This window comes from Erythrolamprus reginae, chromosome 10 (assembly GCF_031021105.1).
Source record: "Erythrolamprus reginae isolate rEryReg1 chromosome 10, rEryReg1.hap1, whole genome shotgun sequence".
Taxonomy (NCBI): Eukaryota; Metazoa; Chordata; class Lepidosauria; order Squamata; family Dipsadidae; genus Erythrolamprus; species Erythrolamprus reginae.
The window spans coordinates 11443892-11465478 of record NC_091959.1 but is presented as its reverse complement, the minus strand read 5'-3'; the positions used below and the strand labels follow the sequence as shown (position 1 = coordinate 11465478).

General features: G+C 41.6%; 1 protein-coding gene across 1 annotated transcript in view; it reads left to right on the top strand.

The window, feature by feature from the left end:
* BNC1 (basonuclin zinc finger protein 1) overlaps window positions 1-13426 on the top strand; it is a 38233-nt gene extending 24807 nt beyond the window's left edge. The window contains exons 3-5 of the mRNA XM_070763606.1: window positions 2091-2326; window positions 8473-10337; window positions 12724-13426. Coding sequence (XP_070619707.1) covers window positions 2091-2326; window positions 8473-10337; window positions 12724-13405 — 2783 coding nt within the window. The 3' untranslated portion in view covers window positions 13406-13426. The remainder of the gene's footprint in view (window positions 1-2090; window positions 2327-8472; window positions 10338-12723) is intronic.
* The last annotated feature ends 8161 nt before the right edge of the window (window positions 13427-21587 follow it).

The following is a 21587-nucleotide window of genomic DNA, read 5'->3' as shown; positions in this document are numbered from 1 at the left end:
GGTCTATGGTCCATCTAGTCTGCCCTTATACTATATCCTGTATTTTATCTTAGGATGGATCTATGTTTATCCCAAGGCACGTTAAATTCAGTTACTGTGGATTTACCAACCACGTCTGTTGGAAGTTTGTTCCAAGCATCCACTACTCTTTCAATAAAGTAATATTTTCTCACGTTGCTTCTGACCTTTCCCCCAGCTAACCTCAGATTGTGCCCCCTTGTTCTTGTGTTCGCTTTCCAATAAAAACACTTCCCTCCTGGACCTTATTTAATTCAATTCAATTTATTAGATTTGTATGCCGCCCCTCTCCGAAGACTTGGGGCGGCTCACAACAATAATAAAAAAAATATTTATTTAACCCTTTAACACAGGGGTCCCCAAACTTTTTACACAGGGGGCCAGTTCAAACCTATGAACAAATCCCTATGCACACTGCACATACCTTATTTAAAGTAAAAAACAAAATGGGAACAAATACAACATTTAAAATAAAGAAGAAGTAATAAGTAATTAAGTAATTAATAATTAAGTAATAAAGTAATTTATACTTCTTTATTAACAAGTAAATTTAAACTTAATCAACAAACTCCATTTCTCTTTCCTTCCTTCCCTCCCTCATTCCTCTCCACTTCTCTCTTCCCTCTTCCTTTTCTTTCATTTCTTTCATTTTCCTCTCCCTCGTTTTTTTTTCTCTCTCTCTCTTTCCATCTCTCCCTCTTCCTTCCTCTCTCTCTCTCTCCCTCTTTCTCTTTCTCTCTCTCTTTCTCACTCACTCTCTTTCTAACTCTCCCTCTTTGTATCTCTCACACTTTCTCTCTCTCCCCTCTCTCTATTTTTCCCTTTCTCTCTCTCCCTTTCTATCTCTCCTCTTCATTTCTCTCTCCCTCTCTATTTCTATTTCTTATTATAGCGATCAGTAAAATCTCGTGTGCTGTCGCGGGCCGGTTAAAAGACCTCAGCAGGCCGCATCCGGCCGCCGGGCCGTAGTTTGGGGACCGCTGCTTTAACATATTTAAATGATGTTTCGATCATGTCCCCCCTTTCCCTTCTGTCCTCCAGTCTATACAGATGGAGTTCACAAAGTCTTTCCTGATAAGTTTTATGCTTAAGACCTCCCACCATTTTTGTAGCCCGTCTTTGGACCCATTCAATTTTATCAATATCTTTTTGTAGGCGAGGTCTCCAGAACTGAACACAACGTTTCCTTCTGGAAATTGCTTCAGTTCAACAAAAGTCCAAATGCTATTGCTAAATTCTATAGATTGTAGCACCTGATTTATGGCAAGGCTAAGCATTCTATGGGCCCAGGTGTTATGGCACTACATCTCCCAGTTTCCCTTGTCATTCGCCATTTCCTAAGGTTGCTGGGAGTTGTAGTTTAGCAATAGCACGAAGGCTAAATCCCTTGCCTATGATCAGTTTCTAATTTGTCAGGCCATAAAGAACGATGTTGGAATGGCTGTTAAAGCATTAATGACTGAACAATCAGATGGATAACAATCCCTGCTTGCTGAACTGCTGTTGCCATTGTGGTTATATCTCCGGGACTGCCTTCTGCCGCACGAATCCCAGCGACCAGTTAGGTCCCACAGAGTTGGCCTTCTCTGGGTCCCGTCAACTAAACAATGTCGTTTGGCGGGACCATGGGGAAGAGCCTTCTCTGTGGCGGCCCCGACCATTTGGAACCAACTGCCCCCAGATATCAGAGTTGCCCCCACCCTCCTTGCCTTTCGTAAGCTCCTTAAAACCCACCTCTGTCGTCAGGCATGGGGGAATTGAGACTTTCCCTTCCCCCTAGGCTTATAAAATTTATGCATGGTATGTTAGTATGTATGACTGGTTTCTAAGTTGGGGTTTTAAATTAACTTAAATATTAGATTTGTTTACATTGTATTATTATTGCTGTGAGCCGCCCCGAGTCTGCGGAGAGGGGCGGCATACAAATCTGATTAATAGATAGATAGATAGATAGATAGATAGATAGATAGATAGATAGATAGATAGATAGATAGATAGATAGATAGATAGATAGATAAATATTTGGTACCCAGTTATTCATAAGTGGTTGCATTTTCTTTTCATTGTTTCAGCTTTAAGTAAACTAAGGATCCCAAACTTATACCCGACCAGCCAAGTGGAAATTGTCCAATCCAATGTGGTCTTTGATATAAGCAGCCTCATGCTGTACGGAACTCAGGCGGTTCCCGTCCGTCTCAAAATCCTCCTCGATCGTCTTTTCAGCGTCTTGAAGCAAGAAGAGGTCATACACATCCTCCATGCTCTGGATTGGACGCTTCAGGACTACATACGGGGTTATGTTTTACAGGTAAGCATCAAATTCACAGTTCTTCCTAGCAAACAATGAATGAATGAATGAATGAATGAATGAATGAATGAATGAATGAATGAATAAATAAATAAATAAATAAAAAGCTATTGCTATTCAGGGTCACTTGAGTATGGCTAATGGTTACAAGGAATAAATTGGAATCACTTTATAATATGTAAATAGATATACAGTGGTACCTCAAATAGATATACAGTGGTACCCCCTTGTCTTACGAACAACCCGAGATACGAACCCGGGGTTCAGAATTTTTTTGCCTCTTCTTACAAACTTTTTCCTTCTTACGAACCCGCCGCCGCTGCCGCCGAGAAGCCCCGCCGCCCGGCTGTCGCTTTTTGAAACAGCTGGGGGGCTTCTCAGCGTCCTCCTGAACCCGAACGCCAAACCTGAACTTCCGGGTTCGGCATTCGGGAGGCCCCGAGAAGCCCCCTGGCTGTTTCAAAAGACGACAGCCGGGCGGCGGGACTTGTCGGCAGCCTCCCGAACGCTGAACCCGGAGGTTCGGCAAACGTTTGGGTTCGGGAGACCGCTGAGAAGCCCCGCTGCCCGGCTGTCACCTTTTAAAACAGCCAGGGGGCTTCTCGGCAGCCTCCCGAATGCCAAACCCGGAAGTTCGGGTTTGGCGTTCAGGTTCAGGAGGACGCTGAGAAGCCCCCCGGCTGTTTCAAAAGGTGACAGCCGGGCGGCAGTGTTTTTTTGCGGGTTTTTTTTGTTGCACGGATTAATTGATTTTACATTGTTTCCTATGGGAAACAATGTTTCGTCTTACGAACTTTTCGTCTTACGAACCTCCCCCGGGAACCAATTAGGTTCGTAAGACGAGGTATGACTGTATTGCTCTTGAGTTAAAATGATATATATATATAAATTATGCCCCCATTTTGGTGGAGGAGGGGTGCGAATATTGTCTGGTGGTGGGATCAAATCACTGAGCACTTGTTGTATGTTGTGTGTGTGTTTTATATTTTAAAATCAATTTTAAAAAATTATTGAGTATGGCTAATGGCTCCTGCGGTCTGAAACCCTTCTGGAAATTGCTTCGTACTCACCATTCCTTCGAATGGCGTGAGAGTAGGAAGGAGTGTGACATCTTTTCAGATTTGACCTGCATCAAGGATAGCCATCCCCTCGACGCAAATACCCATTGCTCACTTCTCTGCTCGTTGTGCTTCCTTCCTTTAATGTAAAGCGTGATTTACATTATGCCCCCAATACATATTTAATGCCGCTTGATAATCTTGATTTTTAGTGTTAAGATGAAGAAGGAGAAAAAAAAACCACGGGCTCAATTACCTTGAACCTCTTTTGCATGAAAAATTGATGACGATACGTTCGTCTTAGAGAAACCTCTTGCACGCCCGGTGAAAATTCTCAGCGGGCCATCAAATCCATGTTCTGTAATAAAATATTTATTGTAGTTATTGGGAAAAAGTTTGGCAGAGGTTGGAGTTTGATAGAACTCCAACACTCTAGTATAATTACAGCTGTGCTCTGTGAACCGGAGAAATGATCGATTGGGGCTCATTTGCTCTCTGATCTTAACGCAGAATATGATTAAAGTTGCAGAGAAAGAATTCTAAAGGCTAAATCTCCTTTTGATTGCTCCACTCTGTTGCCTTGTACTTGGGTTTTGTTCCATCGGCACATATCCTGACATTATTGGGATTATCACAAAACACTTTCCAATCACCTGTTAGGGTGACTGTAGAAAGAACTCAAGGCCAAGGTGATTGGAAACCAAGAATAACATGCTTGTGCTGGACGTGCGAAAAAGCAGGGTGGGGGGGAAACTTGGGTTCAAATTAGAAAACTAATAGAAGAAATAATTAAAAGATTGTATAGGTTGGAAACCGGAAATGTATCTATTGGGAATTATAACACGTAACTATGTGAAATAAATATATTATTTAATAATATTTATAGTGACAGTGGCTAGAAGACCTTATACAACAAAATAGAAACATAACAACACATCAAATGTGTTCTGTCGGGCTCTCTGGTAGAATCCTCCCAAAAATTCACAGGTACAAATTTCAGACACACACATGTTTGAAAATTCAAAACAAGGTTCTTTATACCGAAAATGCAAATAAACGAAGCCCTCTTTTGGTATAGCAAAGAGCACTTGTCTCCAAACAAACTGGTATTTTGTACAAGTCCCTTATCAGTTCTGAGATACTTAGCTTGCAGCTGTGAGGCAATTCACAGTCCTTCTTCTTTCACAAAGTGAAACACACTTTGCTCTGGTTTAGTTTCAAAGCAGGGAAAAATCAGCACACAAAAAGTCAAAGTCAGTAAAGCAGTCACGAAACACAACGATCAGATAATCCTCCACAATGGCCAAACCTACAGGCTGCTATTTATAGCAGCCTCACTAATTACTACAGCCCCACCCAACCACAGGTGGCCTCATTTTCTTTGATAATAATCTCTCAGTTCTTGTTGCCTATGCATCGCTCTCCACATGTGTGGTTGTATCATTAACTCTTGTTCTGAATCCAAGGAGGAGCTAGATAATTGATCTTCTGAGCTGTCTGCCACACTCTCCTCCTCCCTGTCACTCATGTCTTCTTGGTCAGAGGAGCCTTCATCATCAGATTCCACCAGGGGCAAAACAGGCCTGCAGCATGTGGATGTCTCCCCCACATCCACAGTCCTTGGGGCAGGAGCAGGGCCAGAGCTAACCACAACAAAATATTGGGGAAATCATAAAGAAAAATTTAGACGGGGCAGAGATGGATAAGATGACAAAGGAATTACATGATAAAGAAGAATCCAAATATTACTTAACATATAATAGATTTTATAAATGGTTAAAGAATAATAGATTAAGTTATGGTTGAAGAATAACAGTTAAATAGATTAAGTTATGTAATATATTAAGTTATGGTTAAAGAATTATGGTTAAAGAATAATAGATGTTATAAAATCTTTAATAGATTTCATGAATGGTTAAAGCTTGTGGTGGACGTGCGAAAAAGCAAAAAATAATAATTGAGTTCAAATTAGAAAAGTAATAGAAGAAATAATTAAAAGATCGTATAGGTTGGAAACCAGAAATTTATCTATTGGGAATTATAACAGGTAACTATGTGAAAGAAATATATTATGTAATAATATTTATAGTGACAGTGGCCAGAAGACCTTATGCAACAAAATAGCAACATACCAACACATCAAATGTTGAGGACATCATAAAGAAAAATTTAGACGGCGCAGAGATGGATAACATGTTTCGCTTCTTATGTCAGAGGTTTCTCCAGCTCAGACTGAATGGTGGGGAATGGAAGGATTTATATTCCTTGCTGATAGCTGATCATTTGCATTCGTTTTTGAGTGCATATTTTTATTGATTTTTGCATCTTAAATATCATAACATTTTAAAGCAGATCTGCAGCCATATATACACACTGCTGTTGTATTCATGCGACTTATACATTGTTTTTTTTCCACATTGTCTAATCCTGTGTCTTGGCCCTGCATTGTCTCTTCAATTTCCTGTTTTTAGTCCAATTGTAGTCCTTTTAATTTGATGGTTAATTTATCCATTTCAGGTATCCCAATTCGTCTTTCTCATGATCTTTTTCAGTAGTCTTCACTTCCCTTTCTGCTGTACTCTGGCAATGTCGTTTGGCGGGCCCCCGGGGAAGAGCCTTCTCTGTGGCGGCCCCGGCCCTCTGGAACCAACTCCCCCCGGAGATTAGAACTGCCCCCACCCTCCCTGTCTTTCGTAAACTACTCAAGACTCATTTATGCCTCCAGGCATGGGGGAGTTAAGATATTCCTTCCCCCTAGGCTATTACAAGTTATGCATGGTGTGTTTGTGTGTATGTTTGTTTTTATTATAAGGGTTTTTAGTTGTTTTATTAATTGGATTTCTACATACTGTTTTTATCATTGTTGTTAGCCGCCCCGAGTCTGCGGAGAGGGGCGGCATACAAATCCAATAAATAATAATAATAATAATAATTAATAATAATAATAATAATAATAATAATAATAATAATAATAATAAGCAGATATGTTGGACAGCATGAGTCCCAATGACCAGTTAGGTCCCACAGAGTTGGCCTTCTCCAGGTCCCATCAACTAGACAATGTCGTTTGGCGGGACCTGGGGGAAAAGCCTTCTTTGTGGCGGCCCCGGCTCTCTGGAATCAGCTCCCCCCGGAGATTCGCACTGCCCCCATCCTCCTCACCTTCCATAAAAGCTTAAAGACATATTTATACCGCCAGGCTTGGGGCCATTAGACCCTAGACCCCTGGCCGACGAATGTAGTAAATCTTGCTGTGTGAATGGTAATGAATGATTTTAAATCTTATAAGAGCTTTTAAAAGTTTTTTAGATATGTCGTGAGCCGTCCTGAGTCCTCAGAGAGGGGCGGCATACAAATCCAATAAGTAAGTAAGTAAGTAAGTAAGTAAGTAAGTAAGTAAGTAGACCAGATAAATGAAGAAGAGTAGATGGTTTGGGTATAAGAGCCACGTCTAATTTCTCTCCTTTTTTACATAGAGATTGAGTGTGCTCTTTTTTTCCCAAATATTTTTATTAATTTTCTTTAAACACACGAGACAAACAACATTTAACATTAAAGGAGCTACCATTGCTCCGCTTATCTTAGAAGTCTAACTATTACAAAAAAAAATATCTAACTATAGTCAGATCAATACAGAAATACAATCAATTAATTAAACAAATAATAAAAACAACATTTAATATTATTGATATTGAAAAAAATATTCTATTCATCATGCTATTATTTAATCTATTACTTTATATCTATTATAACAATATTTTTTAATACTTAAAATCACTTATTTAGTTTAAAAAAAGAAAAAACCTTATCCATTTAATTTCTTAATACTCTACTATATATATATTCAACTTCATGGGTTCAAGTGATTATAAATTCTTATATAATTTTTTAAAACTATTTTTTAAAATTCCACCATTTGTACACTTTATCCCATATTTTATAAAATTCTGTTTCTGCTTGATTGTTCAAGCGTCTTGTCATCATGTCTAATTCTGCACATTCCATAATTTTTTAAAAATACTTCTTCATCCTTTGGTATTTCCTTTTCTTTCCATTTTTGCGCAAATATGATCCTTGCCACAACTAAAATGTGAATTATTAAATAATACAGTGGTACCTCAAGATACGAACCCTTCGTCTTACGAACAACCTGAGATACAAACTTTTTTCGTCTTACGAACGCCAAACCCGAATTTCCAGGTTCGGCGTTCGGGAGGCTGCTGGGAAGGCTGTTTTAAAAGGTGACAGCCGGGCGGCGCGGCTTCCCAGCGGCCTCCCGAACCCAAACTTTTGCCAAACTTCTGGGTTTGGCATTCGGGAGGCCACTGGGAAGCCCCGCAGCCCGGCTGTCACCTTTTAAAACAGCCGGGGGGCTTCCCAGCAGCCTCCCGAATGCCGAACCCAGAAGTTCGGGTTTGGCGTTCGGCTTCGGGAGGCTGCTGGGAAGCCCCCCCGGCTGTTTAAAAGGTGACAGCCAGGCGGCGTGGCTTCCCAGTGGCCTCCCGAACCCGAACTTTTGCCGAACTTCTGGGTTTGGCGTTCGGGAGGCCACTGGGAAGCCCTGCAGCTCGGCTGTCACCTTTTAAAACAGCCGGGGGGCTTCCCAGCAGCCTCCCGAACGCCGAACCCGGAAGTTCGGGTTTGGCGTTCGGCTTCGGGAGGCTGCTGGGAAGCTCTCCCTGGCTGTTTTAAAAGGTGACAGCCGGGCGGCGGCGTTTTTTTGCGGGGGGGTTTCCCCCTGCACGGATTAATGGGTTTTACATTGTTTCCTATGGGAAACAATGTTTTGTCTTACGAACTTTTCGTCTTACGAACCTCCCCCTGGAACCAATTAGGTTCGTAAGACGAGGTATTACTGTATATTTCTTTTTTATATTTCATATTTGAGATACCTAGTAGGAAGAATTCTGGAGATTGAGAGTGCTCTACTTGTTAGAAACCAAACAGAACATTTCTTCCTTTGGTCACTCTGGAGAAGTCAAACCCGATTCAATTAACTCCTCTGTTTTTCTCTTGAAGCTAGTATGTTGCCCTTTCAAGTGTATTGTTACTGTTTTTATTTATCTTTTTTTTTTTTTTTTTTGGAAGGATGCTTCAGGAAAAGTCCTGGATCACTGGAGTATCATGACCAGCGAAGAAGAGCTGGCTACCTTGCAGCAATTTCTACGCTTTGGAGAAACCAAGTCCATAGTGGAGCTGATGGCCATTCAAGAGAAAGAAGAGCAATCCATTACTGTCCCCACCACCACAGCCAGTATGGACATTAGAGCTTTCATCGAAAGCTGCAACCAGAGAAACTCCAGTCTCTCTGCTTCTTTGGATAAAATGCACCCCATCCACGTCCATCACTTTGAAAATGTGGTCAATAACATGGCGTTTATGCTGCCTTTTCAGTTTTATAGCCCCATCCCTCCACCTCTGATCGGTTCGCTCCCAGAAAGGCTCTTGATGGAGTCCTCCCAAAACCACAGCCCTGACTTGAAACAAGACGACTACGGGCCGTTTGCTGAAAACAGTTTCATAACTTCCAAACCGTCATTTCAACCAGAAAAGGATGAGAAGGGGGCCCTCAGCCCAGACCTCGCTTTGAAACTAAAAGAGGACATTTCACCAAGTGGTTTGAAAGCACAGACCGCGTCCTCCAAGTTGGAAATAAGCCAGGTATCTCCAGAAACAAAGGGGAAGTCAATTGATAGAATTGGTGCTGGGATAAGGAAAGGGCGTGTTTTCTGTACTGCTTGCGAGAAGACCTTTTATGACAAGGGCACTCTGAAGATCCACTACAATGCGGTCCATCTGAAAATCAAACACAAATGCACCATTGAAGGTTGCAACATGGTCTTCAGCTCGCTGAGGAGCCGAAACCGCCACAGTGCCAACCCCAACCCGAGACTTCACATGCCCATGAACCGAAACAACCGGGATAAAGATCTCCGCAACGGGTTGTCCATCCGAGCATTGGAGGACAACAAAAGGACCGATTTTACCCTTATGCCTCCCGATCACAGATCGGTCCCTATCTATGGGAGTTCTGGCGCCGATGCTAAAATCCAACCGGGCTTTCACCATAGCGGGCACAATGGTGTCCTCTTTCCCAACCTGAAGACGGTGCAACCAGTGCTTCCTTTCTACCGCAGCTCGGTCACCCCGGCCGAAATAGCAAACACACCAGGTACGCTTCCTTCTCTCCCTCTGGTTTCCTCGTCGGTACCTGAACCGCAAGGGTCCAGCGAGTTGCCCTTTGACCAGTTGCCTAAGAAAAAATCCCGTAAGTCTAGCATGCCCATCAAGATAGAGACAGAAGCGGTTGATGCCACTAGCCCAGCTAACGAAGGGGCCAGTTCAGAAGACGATGGGACTCCCAAGTTGGTAAGTGAAGGGCCAGTGGAGATGGGGGTGTCTAGGATAGAAAAAGACACTGACCAACTCACGGAAAAGCCATCTCTCTCAGAGGCCTTGCGGACGTCCGTTTGCAAGGTTGGCGGGCTCAAAACGGACATGGACAACCTGCAGACCAAGACAGACCAGGAGAGGTCGCTAAGAATAGCCTCTTGTGAACATTCACGCGAAGCCTTCCACCAACACCATGATGGGACCAAAGCAGCGCCTGAGCCCTACAGCTACCTTAGAGAACCGTTGAATTACAGGATCCCCATGAACACCTGGCCCGAACTGCATTACCACTTGTTGAGCGGAAGCAGTTTCAGCGCACTGTCGAACCGGAGTCTGGCTGTTCCTGAGTTCGAGGCATGTAAAGAGACGGATCACGGGCACCCCCAGGTTCTAGGGCTTCCCCCGGAAGACGCCCGCTTCCGTTGCGACATCTGCCTGAAGACCTTTAAGAACCCTTACAGTGTAAAAATGCATTTTAGGAACGTGCATCTCAAAGAAATGCACACGTGCGTGGTGGAAGGTTGCAACGCCACGTTTCCCTCGCGTAGAAGCCGAGACAGGTAAGGATGGATTGGGCAAAATCACGGTGTACTTCCATTGCGTTTAAAATAGACGGGTGTACACAAAAGCACTTCTTTTATTTATTAATTTTATTTATTTATTTATTTATTGGATTTGTATGCCACCTGGAGGGCCCCAGGGGAAGAGCCTTCTCTCAGGTGGCCCCGGCCCTGTGGAATCAACTCCCCCCGGAGATCAGGACCGCCCCCAACCTCCTTGCCTTTCGTAAGCTACTGAAGACCCACCTGTGTGGTCAGGCATGAGGAAATTGAGATTTATTTATTTATTTATTGGATTTGTATGCCGCCCCCCCTCCGTAGACTTCGGGGTGGCTAACAACAATGATAAAAACAGCATGGGACAATCCAATAATAAAAACAACTAAAAACCCTTATTATAAAACCAAACATACACACCAACATACCATGCATAACTTGTAATGGCCCAGGGGGAAGGAATATCTCAACTCCCCCAAGCCTGGCGGTATAAATGAGTCTTGAGTAGTTTACAAAAGACAGGGAGGGTGGGGGCAATTCTATCTTTTTTTGGGGGGGGGAGGGATTCAACAATCTGTTTAATGCCTGCTTTAATGGTCCATTACACTCTTTCAAAGTGTTGGTCATGACCTTTTAAAGCCCTACATGGCATTAGACCAGATTACCTCCGGAACCGCCTGCTACCGCACGAATCCCAGCGACCGATAAGGTCCCACAGAGTTGGCCTTCTCCGGGTCCCGTCGACTAAACAATGTGGTTTGGCGGGCCCCAGGGGAAGAGCCTTCTCTGTGGCGGCCCTGGCCCTCTGGAACCAACTCCCCCCGGAGATTAGAACTGCCCCCACCCTCCCTGTCTTTTGTAAACTACTCAAGACTCATTTATACAGCCAGGCATGGGGGAGTTGAGATAGCTCTTCCCCCTAGGCCATTACAAGTTATGCATGGTATGTTTGTGTGTATGTTTGGTTTTATAATAGGGGTTTTTAGTTGTTTTTTATTATTGGATTTTACATGTTGTGTTTATTATTGTTGTTAGCCACCCCGAGTTTGCGGAGAGGGGCAGCATACAAATCCAATAAATAATAATAATAATAATAATAATAATAATAATAATAATTATTATTATTATTATTATTATTATTATTATTATCATTATTATCATTATTATTATTATTATTTTGCCAGAACAGTATTCAAATGAAAATCCATTATCAAAAGGTCCTCTTGGAATAACAAGAGTTGGAAGGGACCTTAGAGTGGTGTTGTATTCCAGATGTAGGCAAAGTTGGCTCTTCTATGACATGTGGACTTCAACTCCCAGAATTCCTGAGCTAGTGTGATTGGTTCAAGAATTCTGGGAATTGAAGTCCACAAGTCATAAAACGGCCAACTTTGCCTACCCCTGTTCTAATCCAGCCTACTGCTCAGGCAGGAAACCCTACACCACTTCAGACAAATGGCTGTCCAACATCTTCTTAAAAACTTCCAGTGTTGAAGCATTGACCACCTCTGGAGGCAAGTCATTCCACTAGTTAATTATTCTCACTGTCAAGAAATTTCTCCTTAGGTCCAGGTTGTTTCTTTCCTTGTTTAGTTTCCACCCATTGCTTCTTGTTCTACCCTCAGGTGCTTTGGAGATTAGCCTGACTCCCTCTTCTTTGTGGCAATCCCTGAGAATATTAGAAGCCTGCTATCATGTCTCCCCTAGTCCTTCTCTTCCCTAGACTACCCATGCCAGGTTCCTGCAACCATTCTTAGAAACATAGAAGACTGACAGCAGAAAAAGACCTCATGGTCCATCTAGTCTGCCCTTATACTATTTCCTGTATTTTATCTGACAATGGATATATGTTTATCCCAGGCATGTTTAAATTCAGTTGCTGTGGATTTACCAACCATGTCTGCTGGAAGTTTGTTCCAAGAATCTACTACTCTTTCAGTAAAATAATATTTTCTCATGTTGCTTTTGATCTTTCCCCCAACTAACTTCAGATTGTGTCCCCTTGTTCTTGTGTTCACTTTCCTATTAAAAACACTTCCCTCCTGAACCTTACTTAACCCTTTAACATATTTAAATGTTCCGATCAAGTCCCCCCTTTTCCTTCTGTCCTCCAGACTATACAGATTGAGTTCATTCAGTCTTTCCTGATACGTTTTATGCTTAAGACCTTCCACCATTCTTGTAGCCTGTCTTTGGACCCATTCAATTTTGTCAATATCTTTTTGTAGGTGAAGTCTCCATAACTGAACACATTCTTCCTATGTTTTTGTCTCCTTTTAGTCTCTTTTAACATTGAACAATTTTTAACGTGTTTAGGTTTTTTTTCCCCTAACCAGGAAGCTTCGCTGCCCCTCCTTTTTACTCTAGATATTTCTTTTTTTTTCTCCAGACACAGCTCCAATTTAAACCTGCACCACAAACTTTTAGCGAAAGATCCTCTAGACATCAACAAGAACCATTTCAACGCCATTGACCTCTTGAAGGACATGGCCAAAGACATTTGCCCGGAAGCCTGCTTGAACGGACATCTGGAACAACACACCTCGGTTATTTTCAAAAGCAGAACCAACAGAACTGGCAGCTTGGTTTTCCCGATGAGCAAGATCGCACAAGCCTGTCCTGAGAGCTGCGGGCATGACCCCAACGACGGAGCTATTCTGGATTTAAGCACCACATCTAGTGTTAAATCAGGAAGTGGGACTCACTCCTCCTGGGATTCGGATGGAGGCAACGAAGAAAGCCCTTTGGAGGACAGCAACGAAAGCTGTGAAAGTATTTGTTCCACGCCCAACGAAGAGCTTTACCAAGACTGTTGTCCGGCAGAAGCCCCTAACCCAAATTTCCCAACTGCACCGTCCTGCTTGCCAATCACCTGTCACCTCTGCCAAAAAACCTACAGCAATAAAGGAACGTACCGAGCCCATTACAAAACCGTGCACCTCCGACAGCTGCATAAATGCAAAATCCCGGGCTGCGACACTATGTTTTCTTCCGTTCGTAGCAGGAACCGACACAGCCAAAATCCCAATTTACACAAGGGTTTGAGCAGGTTGTCCCACAGCCCCCTTTAATAAGCTCAGTATTTCCGAGTAGCCTTTCGGTTGCCGTTGTGTTCTGTTTATCATTTCAGCTTCTTTCGTTTTCGTTGTGGTTAAGCGTTAGAAAGAGGTACGGTTTCACCCGCTTTTCCATACACCCTGTTCAAAATACGAGGTGCAATTCCATTCTCATTCTGAAGCACCAACCCAATGGGTTAGGGTTTGTGGTTTTTTTCACCCTGTAAACGTGGACGCCACTATAATAGTAAGACACAAAGCTAGCCCACGCATTGAGTCAATTTTTTCCATCTTCCCTCTTATCTTCTGTTATAATAATTATTATTATTACAATTTATTGGATTTGTATGCCGTCCCTCTCCGTAGACTCGGGGCGGCTAATAACAATAATAAAAACAACACGTACAATCCAATAATAAAAAACAACTAAAACCCCTATTATAAAACCAAACATACACACAAACATACCATGCATAACTTGTAATGGCCTAGGGCGAAGGGCTATCTCATCTCCCCCATGCCTGGCGGTATAAATGAGTCTTGAGTAGTTTATGAAAGACAGGGAGGGTGGGGGCAGTGCTAATCTCCGGGGGGAGTTGGTTCCAGAGGGCCGGGGCCACCACAGAGAAGGCTCTTCCCCTGGGGCCCGCCAAGCCACATTGTTTAGTCGACGGGACCCGGAGAAGGCCAACTCTGTGGGACCTTATCGGTCGCTGGGATTCGTGCAGTAGCAGGCGGTTCGGGAGGTAATCTGGTCCAATGCCATGGAGGTCCAGCGTAAACACCAAAGTTGTACATTTTCAGTCCTGTCTTGGTTTTAATGTATAGCTCCTCCCTCCAGCTGACTTGACAGTATTAAATTTAATGTGGTGATTTCCCCATAATTTATTATTGTATACCTGGGAACAGAAAGGCAACATTTGATTCTTGAGTCCTTGGTGGCAGGAGGAATTCTGTTTGAAGACTCGTTCTCTTCTGCTCCATTGTACACTGTTCTCACCACATTTGAAAACAGGACAATTCCACAAGTTTCCTTGTCTTATCTGCAAGAACAGAGTTGGCTTCAAGATGGACCTATGAACTGCCCGATGCTAACGCCACTCAGCAGTTCTTGGGTGTCTCTTGAAACTTACTTCTAAGCAACCCTGTATTTTTCTTTGCAAGGAAACAAACCCTGAAAACAATGCAAGTTCTATTTTATTTTATTATTTTGGAAAAAAACTCTTCATTGACTTTTGAGAGCATCAGCATGAATTATCTACAGAACCAGAGAAACCTAAGATGCATTCAAAGATTTTGAACCACATGCAGGACATTTTGAAATGCAATGTATAATTTTACTGCACTTTTTTATTGCTACATTGAGAAAAATTAAACTTTGGGGGGGGGGTGAATACGACATTTCGGGAGGCAGCGATGTGAAAGAGGGAACATCTCTATGAATATGAATAGATACCTATCTATTGATGTACGAGGGTCACCCAGAAAGTAACGCACTACGTTTTTTTCTTCAACAATTATTTATTGAACACAGTGAAACTTGCACACAAGAAAGAATGATGTTTCTTCTACACTCCCTATTTTTCCATGTAATCTCTGTCCTGTTCTATGGACTTCCTCCAGCGAGACACAAGGGCGAGTATGCCCTGTCGGTACCACTCCTTGTTTTTGTCACAAAGCCATTTCTGCACTGTGCGAATCACCACTAATGGCCTCACCCTCTGTGCCCAGCGACTAACCGTACTTCTGTCGACTGCAGATTCTCCCTAAACTGTACACAAACGTTTGTGAATGTTCCCAACAGTTTCTTTCTCCGCAGTGAGAAATTCAGTGATGACACGCTGCTTGTAACACACATCACTTACAGACTCCATTTCAAAACACTGCTGCAGCTATGCTGTCTGTCTGAAGAAATGCAAAATTGACACATGCACTCCTGACAATTTAAATAATGTATATCTAAAGTTTCGCATTCGTACCATTACCGTAGGCTGAGAAAAAAAATGTAGTGCATTACTTTCTGGCCAACTCGCATACAATGATGAGCTGGGAAGAAGATCTGTACTTTATTATGACTTTAATAAGAATCCTCCACTGATTTTGACAATGTCCTGTTTTGTATTAGCACATTATTTAGCGTAAATGAATAATACTCTGCACCCTGGTCGTTATGCATATCAGCATGGTCTTATGTCTTATGTACTTAATGACATTGGAATTGGTCTTACATTTTATTGAAAGAACATTTTTTTGTTCTATTTAATTTTCAGTTAGGTGATAGCATTCCTGTGTTTGTGTATGCCACCTACAAATAGGTTTGGCAAAATAACCATGAGTAGCAAAAGCAATTCAAAGAGTTTGATCACTAAATCTTTGAATGATATACAGTGATACCTTGTCTTACAAACTTAATTGGTTCCGGGACGAGGTTCTTAAGGTGAAAAGTTTATAAGATGAAACAATGTTTCCCATAGGAATTAATGGAAAAGTGATTAATGCGTGCAAGCGAAAAATTCACCCCTTTTGCCAGCCGAAGCACCCGTTTTTGCACTGCTGGGATTCCCCTGAGGCTCCCCTCCATGGGAAACCCCACCTCTGGACTTCTGTGTTTTTGCGATGCTGCAGGAGAATCCCAACAGCGGAATCCCTGCATCGCAAAAATGAGCGCTTTGCTGGCAACGGAAGTCTGGAGGTGGGGTTTCCCAGCGAAGGGAGCATCAGTGAAATCGCAGCATTGCAAAAACACCAAAGTTCTCGAATCCCCACCTCCGGACCTCTGTGTTTTTGCGATGCTGCGATTTCACTGAGGCTCTCCTCACTGGGAAACCCCACCTCCAAACTTCCGTTGCCAGCGAAGCGCCCATTTTTGCACTGCTGGATTCCCCTGCTGGGATTCCCCTGCAGCATCACAAAAGCATGGAAGTCTGGAGGTGGGGTTTCCCATGGAGGGGAGCCTCTGAGGAATCCCAGCAGCGCAAAAACGGGTGCTTTGCTGGCAACAGAAGTCCGGAGGTGGGGCATCCCAGCGGCGGCGGTGGGTTTGTAAGGTGAAAATAGTTTGTAAGAAGAGACAAAAAAATCTTAAACCCCGGGTTTGTATCTCGAAAAGTTTGTATGACGAGGCGTTTGTAAGACGAGGTATCACTGTATATTATGGCTTGATCCATTGTATTCAGCAATCATGATGCCAAGGGCACATTAGGTGCATATGATACCAAAATGATTCAAATTCTTTTGTTTGTTTGTTTGTTTGTTTTTTGACATGGGATCTCTCTCCTCCCCAGATTTTTCCAGTTGGCTACATTTGAAAGTCTGTTATTTGTTGTTGTTGCTGTTGTGTAATGTCTGAATAATATTAAGTTAAACAAAAATAGGTTTTTTTTTTTTTTACAATGCAGATAAAATAAACAGGGCAAGGTATATCTCTTGGATACTCAGTGATTAATTTATTCTAAGCCAGAGAGTGCATACTATCCCATAAAACTCAGTTGCACTCAGTTGCATGATTGTTGCTCTGAGGTGTAAAGGATGCAGACCCAGTTGATTGTTGCTAGAATCTAAGCTTTTTTTAAAGTCTAATCAACAGTGAGATTGGGTGGGGGCTCCAGATTCATAAGGGAGGGGACCATTTATATCAGCAGCTGAGCAATTTCCAAAGAAAACATCAGTTATAAACTGACTCCTTCAAACCAAAGACTGGATAAGAGAGAACAATGGTTTAGAGCAGGAATGTCCAACCTTGGTGACTTTAGAATCTATTCTTTTCTATTTATTCTATGCTATTCTACGCTATTCTATTCTATTCTATTTTTTCTATTCAATTCTACTACATTTCATTCCATATTTTTTATACTATTCCATTCTGTTTTGTTCCATAATTTCTATTCTATGCTATGCTATGCTATTCTATTCTATTCTTGTGCAATTCCCCAGGCTGGTTGGGGAATTCTGGGAGTTGAAATCCATAAGACTTAAGGTGGCCTTGGTTGGACACAGCTACTTGTATCTTGTGGACTCAATTTGCTTAAATCCAAAGACTGTTTTGTGTGTTTTGGATGGAAATTCAAATACTTGTTGATCATAATGTCGTGGCAGCATTGATATTGGTATGAAGGTTGAAACGGAATAAGTGAGTAATCCAGGTTAGCAGTAGACAATGGGGGGAAGGTCTTGTGACTTGCAACAGGATGAATAAAGTTGGCAAGTCGCTTCCCTTGATCGAAACATTTAAATATGTTAAAGGGTTAAATAAGGTCCAGGAGGGAAGTGTTTTTAATAGGAAAGTGAACACAAGAACAAGGGGACACAATCTGAAGTTAGTTGGGGGAAGGATCAAAAGCAACATGAGAAAATATTATTTTACTGAAAGAGTAGTAGATCCTTGGAACAAACTTCCAGCAGACGTGGTTGGTAAATCCACAGTAACTGAATTGAAACATGCCTGGGATAAACATAGATCCATCCTAAGATAAAATACAGGAAATAGTATAAGGGCAGACTAGATGGACCATAGACCTCTAGCTATGCAGCCAGGTATTCTACTTGCTTTCCCTACTGCCTAACTACTGTCTTTTTCTGTCTTTTTCTGCAGTCAGTCTTCTATGTTTCCATGTTTCTATGTTCCCCATTCCTGCAGTTTTTGTTATAAATAAGAACATCTTTTTAAAAAGAGCAGAAGCCAAATACTGTGGATTCTTTAGAAGTTCCGACCTTCCCTCCTGCCAGAGAACAAAAAGAGGTCTCAGAAGTTACTCAGGAAAGCTCAACGGATGAGAATCCTCGTCATAAACTTTGACAGCCTGGCCAAAAAGTGGTGTGAAGATGCAGTAAAACCAGTCTGAACAGAAAGGGCAGTGGCCAGGTGGATGCCATTCCTATGTTTAAATATGCCAAGCTATGTCCAGATGTTTCATCAGCGCTCGCAGACTCAATAAAGCAAAACCAGTTAACTCTTGTGCTGCAAATAGGGTGTAGCTATGCCATGCACCAGGCGTACCTAAAAAAAAAAAATCTCAGGGAAACCAAGCTCATTGTCAAGAGGAAGATAAACCACACACACACACACACACACACACATTTTGGCACTTTTCAACCTGTGAAAGGGAGATTGGTGTGACTCTTTGGTGGAGATCTGTTGCTTTACAACTGTTGCTTTACAACAGCCCTAGGGAATAAATCTAAGGAAACAGTGTAAGTTGAGTGTAACTACAAACTCATACTACATACTGTTGCTTTAGCAGATACTCAACACAACTGCCCTAGGGAACAGATCTAAGGAAACAGTTTTAAGTTGAGTGTAACTACATACTCATACTATACACATTGTTGCTTTAGCAGATACTCGACACAACAGCCCTAGGAACAAATCTAAGGAAACAGTGTAAGTTGAGTGTAACTACATACTCATACTACATACTGTTGCTTTAGCAGATACTCAACACAACTGCCCTAGGGAATAAATCTAAGGAAACTGTGTAAGTTGAGTGTAACTACGTACTCATACTATTCATATTGTTGCTTTAGCAGATACTCGACACAACAGCCCTAGGGAATAAATCTAAAGAAACAGTGTAAGTTGAGTGTAACTACATACTCATACTATTCATATTGTTGCTTTAGCAGATACTCAACACAACAGCCCTAGGGAATAAATCTAAAGAAACAGTGTAAGTTGAGTGTAACTACATACTCATACTATTCATATTGTTGCTTTAACAGATACTCGACACAACAACCCTAGGGAATAAATCTAAGGAAACAGAGTAAGTTGAGTGTAACTACATACTCATACTATTCATATTGTTGCTTTAGCAGATACTCGACACAACAGCCCTAGGGAATAAATCTAAAGAAACAGTGTAAGTTGAGTGTAACTACATACTCATACTATTCATATTGTTGCTTTAGCAGATACTCAACACAACAGCCCTAGGGAATAAATCTAAAGAAACAGTGTAAGTTGAGTGTAACTACATACTCATACTATTCATATTGTTGCTTTAACAGATACTCGACACAACAACCCTAGGGAATAAATCTAAGGAAACAGAGTAAGTTGAGTGTAACTACATACTCATACTATTCATATTGTTGCTTTAGCAGATACTCAACACAACAGCCCTAGGGAATAAATCTAAGGAAACAGAGTAAGTTGAGTGTAACTACATACTCATACTATTCATATTGTTGCTTTAGCAGATACTCAACACAACAGCCCTAGGGAATAAATCTAAGGAAACAGAGTAAGTTGAGTGTAACTACATACTCATACTATTCATATTGTTGCTTTAGCAGATACTCGACACAACAGCCCTAGGGAATAAATCTAAGGAAACAGTGTAAGTTGAGTGTAACTACATACTCATACTACATACTGTTGCTTTAGCAGATACTCAACACAATAGCTCTAGGGAATAAATCTAAGGAAACAGTGTACGTTGAGTGTAACTACATACTCATACTATACACATTGTTGCTTTAGCAGATACTCAACACAACAGCCCTAGGGAACAGATCTAAGGAAACAGTGTAAGTTGAGTGTAACTACATACTCATACTATTCATATTGTTGCTTTAGCAGATACTCAACACAACAGTCCCAGAGAACAGATCTAAGGAAACGGCATAAGTTGAGTGTAACTACATACTCACAGCATAGTTTTGAGGGGGTCCATAGCACTGAAAAGAAGCTGCATTGTTCTCCTAGATTGTTGGTTAAACAAATGGGGCCACCACAAAGAAATAACCCAGAGGGGGAAAAAAGAAACAGGATAAATCTGAACAATTAAACATTTTGTTTTGTTGTATGCAAACATAGGTATTCATTTCAAGGTTGAATTCCTTTTTTGGGGACATGGCTTTCAACTGAAAGATAGTTCGGACAATCTAATCTCACGTTTTGTGATTAAAAGTAAAACTTTCTCCTTTGTTTCAGCCTCATTGAACCACTAACTCTAAAGACAATAGGGACCTCAACTCCCATGCTGCAACTTCTAATGACCATCCAACTGAGGTCATGGTAGCTAGACATAGAATTCAAGCCCACCGTATCTTTTCCCATTGATTTCAACTTCCCCCTTTTAATTCCCCCCCCCTTGTTGTTGATGTTGTTGTAAACGTGCTTACTAAATTTTAAGATTTTTTTTTAACGCAGTGAAAGAAATGGGTGTTGTCAGTGAAAGTTGTACTGCTCCCATCTTATGTCTTCTTACTATTCTGCCAAAGTAATGCTGTTTTGTATTTCTCCAGAATTTTTATGTGTGTTAATAAAAATGTATAACACTGTCTCTCAGTTGATGCTAACCAGACTCGAGCCACATTGTAGGTGGAGGTGAGGGACATGGATAAAAGAGGGAGATTGTGATCCCCTTATATAGAGCGCTGGCGAGACCTCATTTGGAATACTGTGTTCAGTTCTGGAGACATCGCCTACAAAAAGATATTGACAAAATTGAACGGGTCCAAAGACGGGCTACAAGAGTGGTGGAAGGTCTTAAGCATAAAACGTATCAGGAAAGACTTAATGAACTCAATCTGTATAGTCTGGAAGACAGAAGGAAAAGGGGGGACATGATCGAAACATTTAAATATGTTAAAGGGTTAAATAAGGTTCAGGAGGGAAGTGTTTTTAATAGGAAAGTGAACACAAGAACAAGGGGACACAATCTGAAGTTAGTTGGGGGAAAGATCAAAAGCAACGTGAGGAAATATTATTCCACTGAAAGAGTAGTAGATCCTTGGAACAAACTTCCAGCAGACGTGGTTGGTAAATCCACAGTAACTGAATTTAAACATGCCTGGGATAAACATATATCCATTGTAGGATAAAATACAGGAAATAGTATAAGGGCAGACTAGATGGACCATGAGGTCTTTTTCTGCCGTCAGTCTTCTATGTTTCTATGTAATGTTCTTTGCAGAGTGGTCCCACGTGCTGGGAGATAACCATCTCTTTTCTCTTCTGCATCTTGAATAGTGAGAGAAAGAACAGAATGGCTTTTTAAAAAAAATCTTTATTGGTTATTTACATATTAAAAAACAAACAAACAAAATAGTTACAATAATCAATGTAGTCAAAAAATAAGCAAAATAGTAAAATACAAGCACAGGTAAAACAAATAGAGAGGAAAAAAAGAAAAAAGAAGGGAAAGAGTTAAGGATAATGAAAGTTGAGAAAGAGAGAACAGTAAGAGAGGTA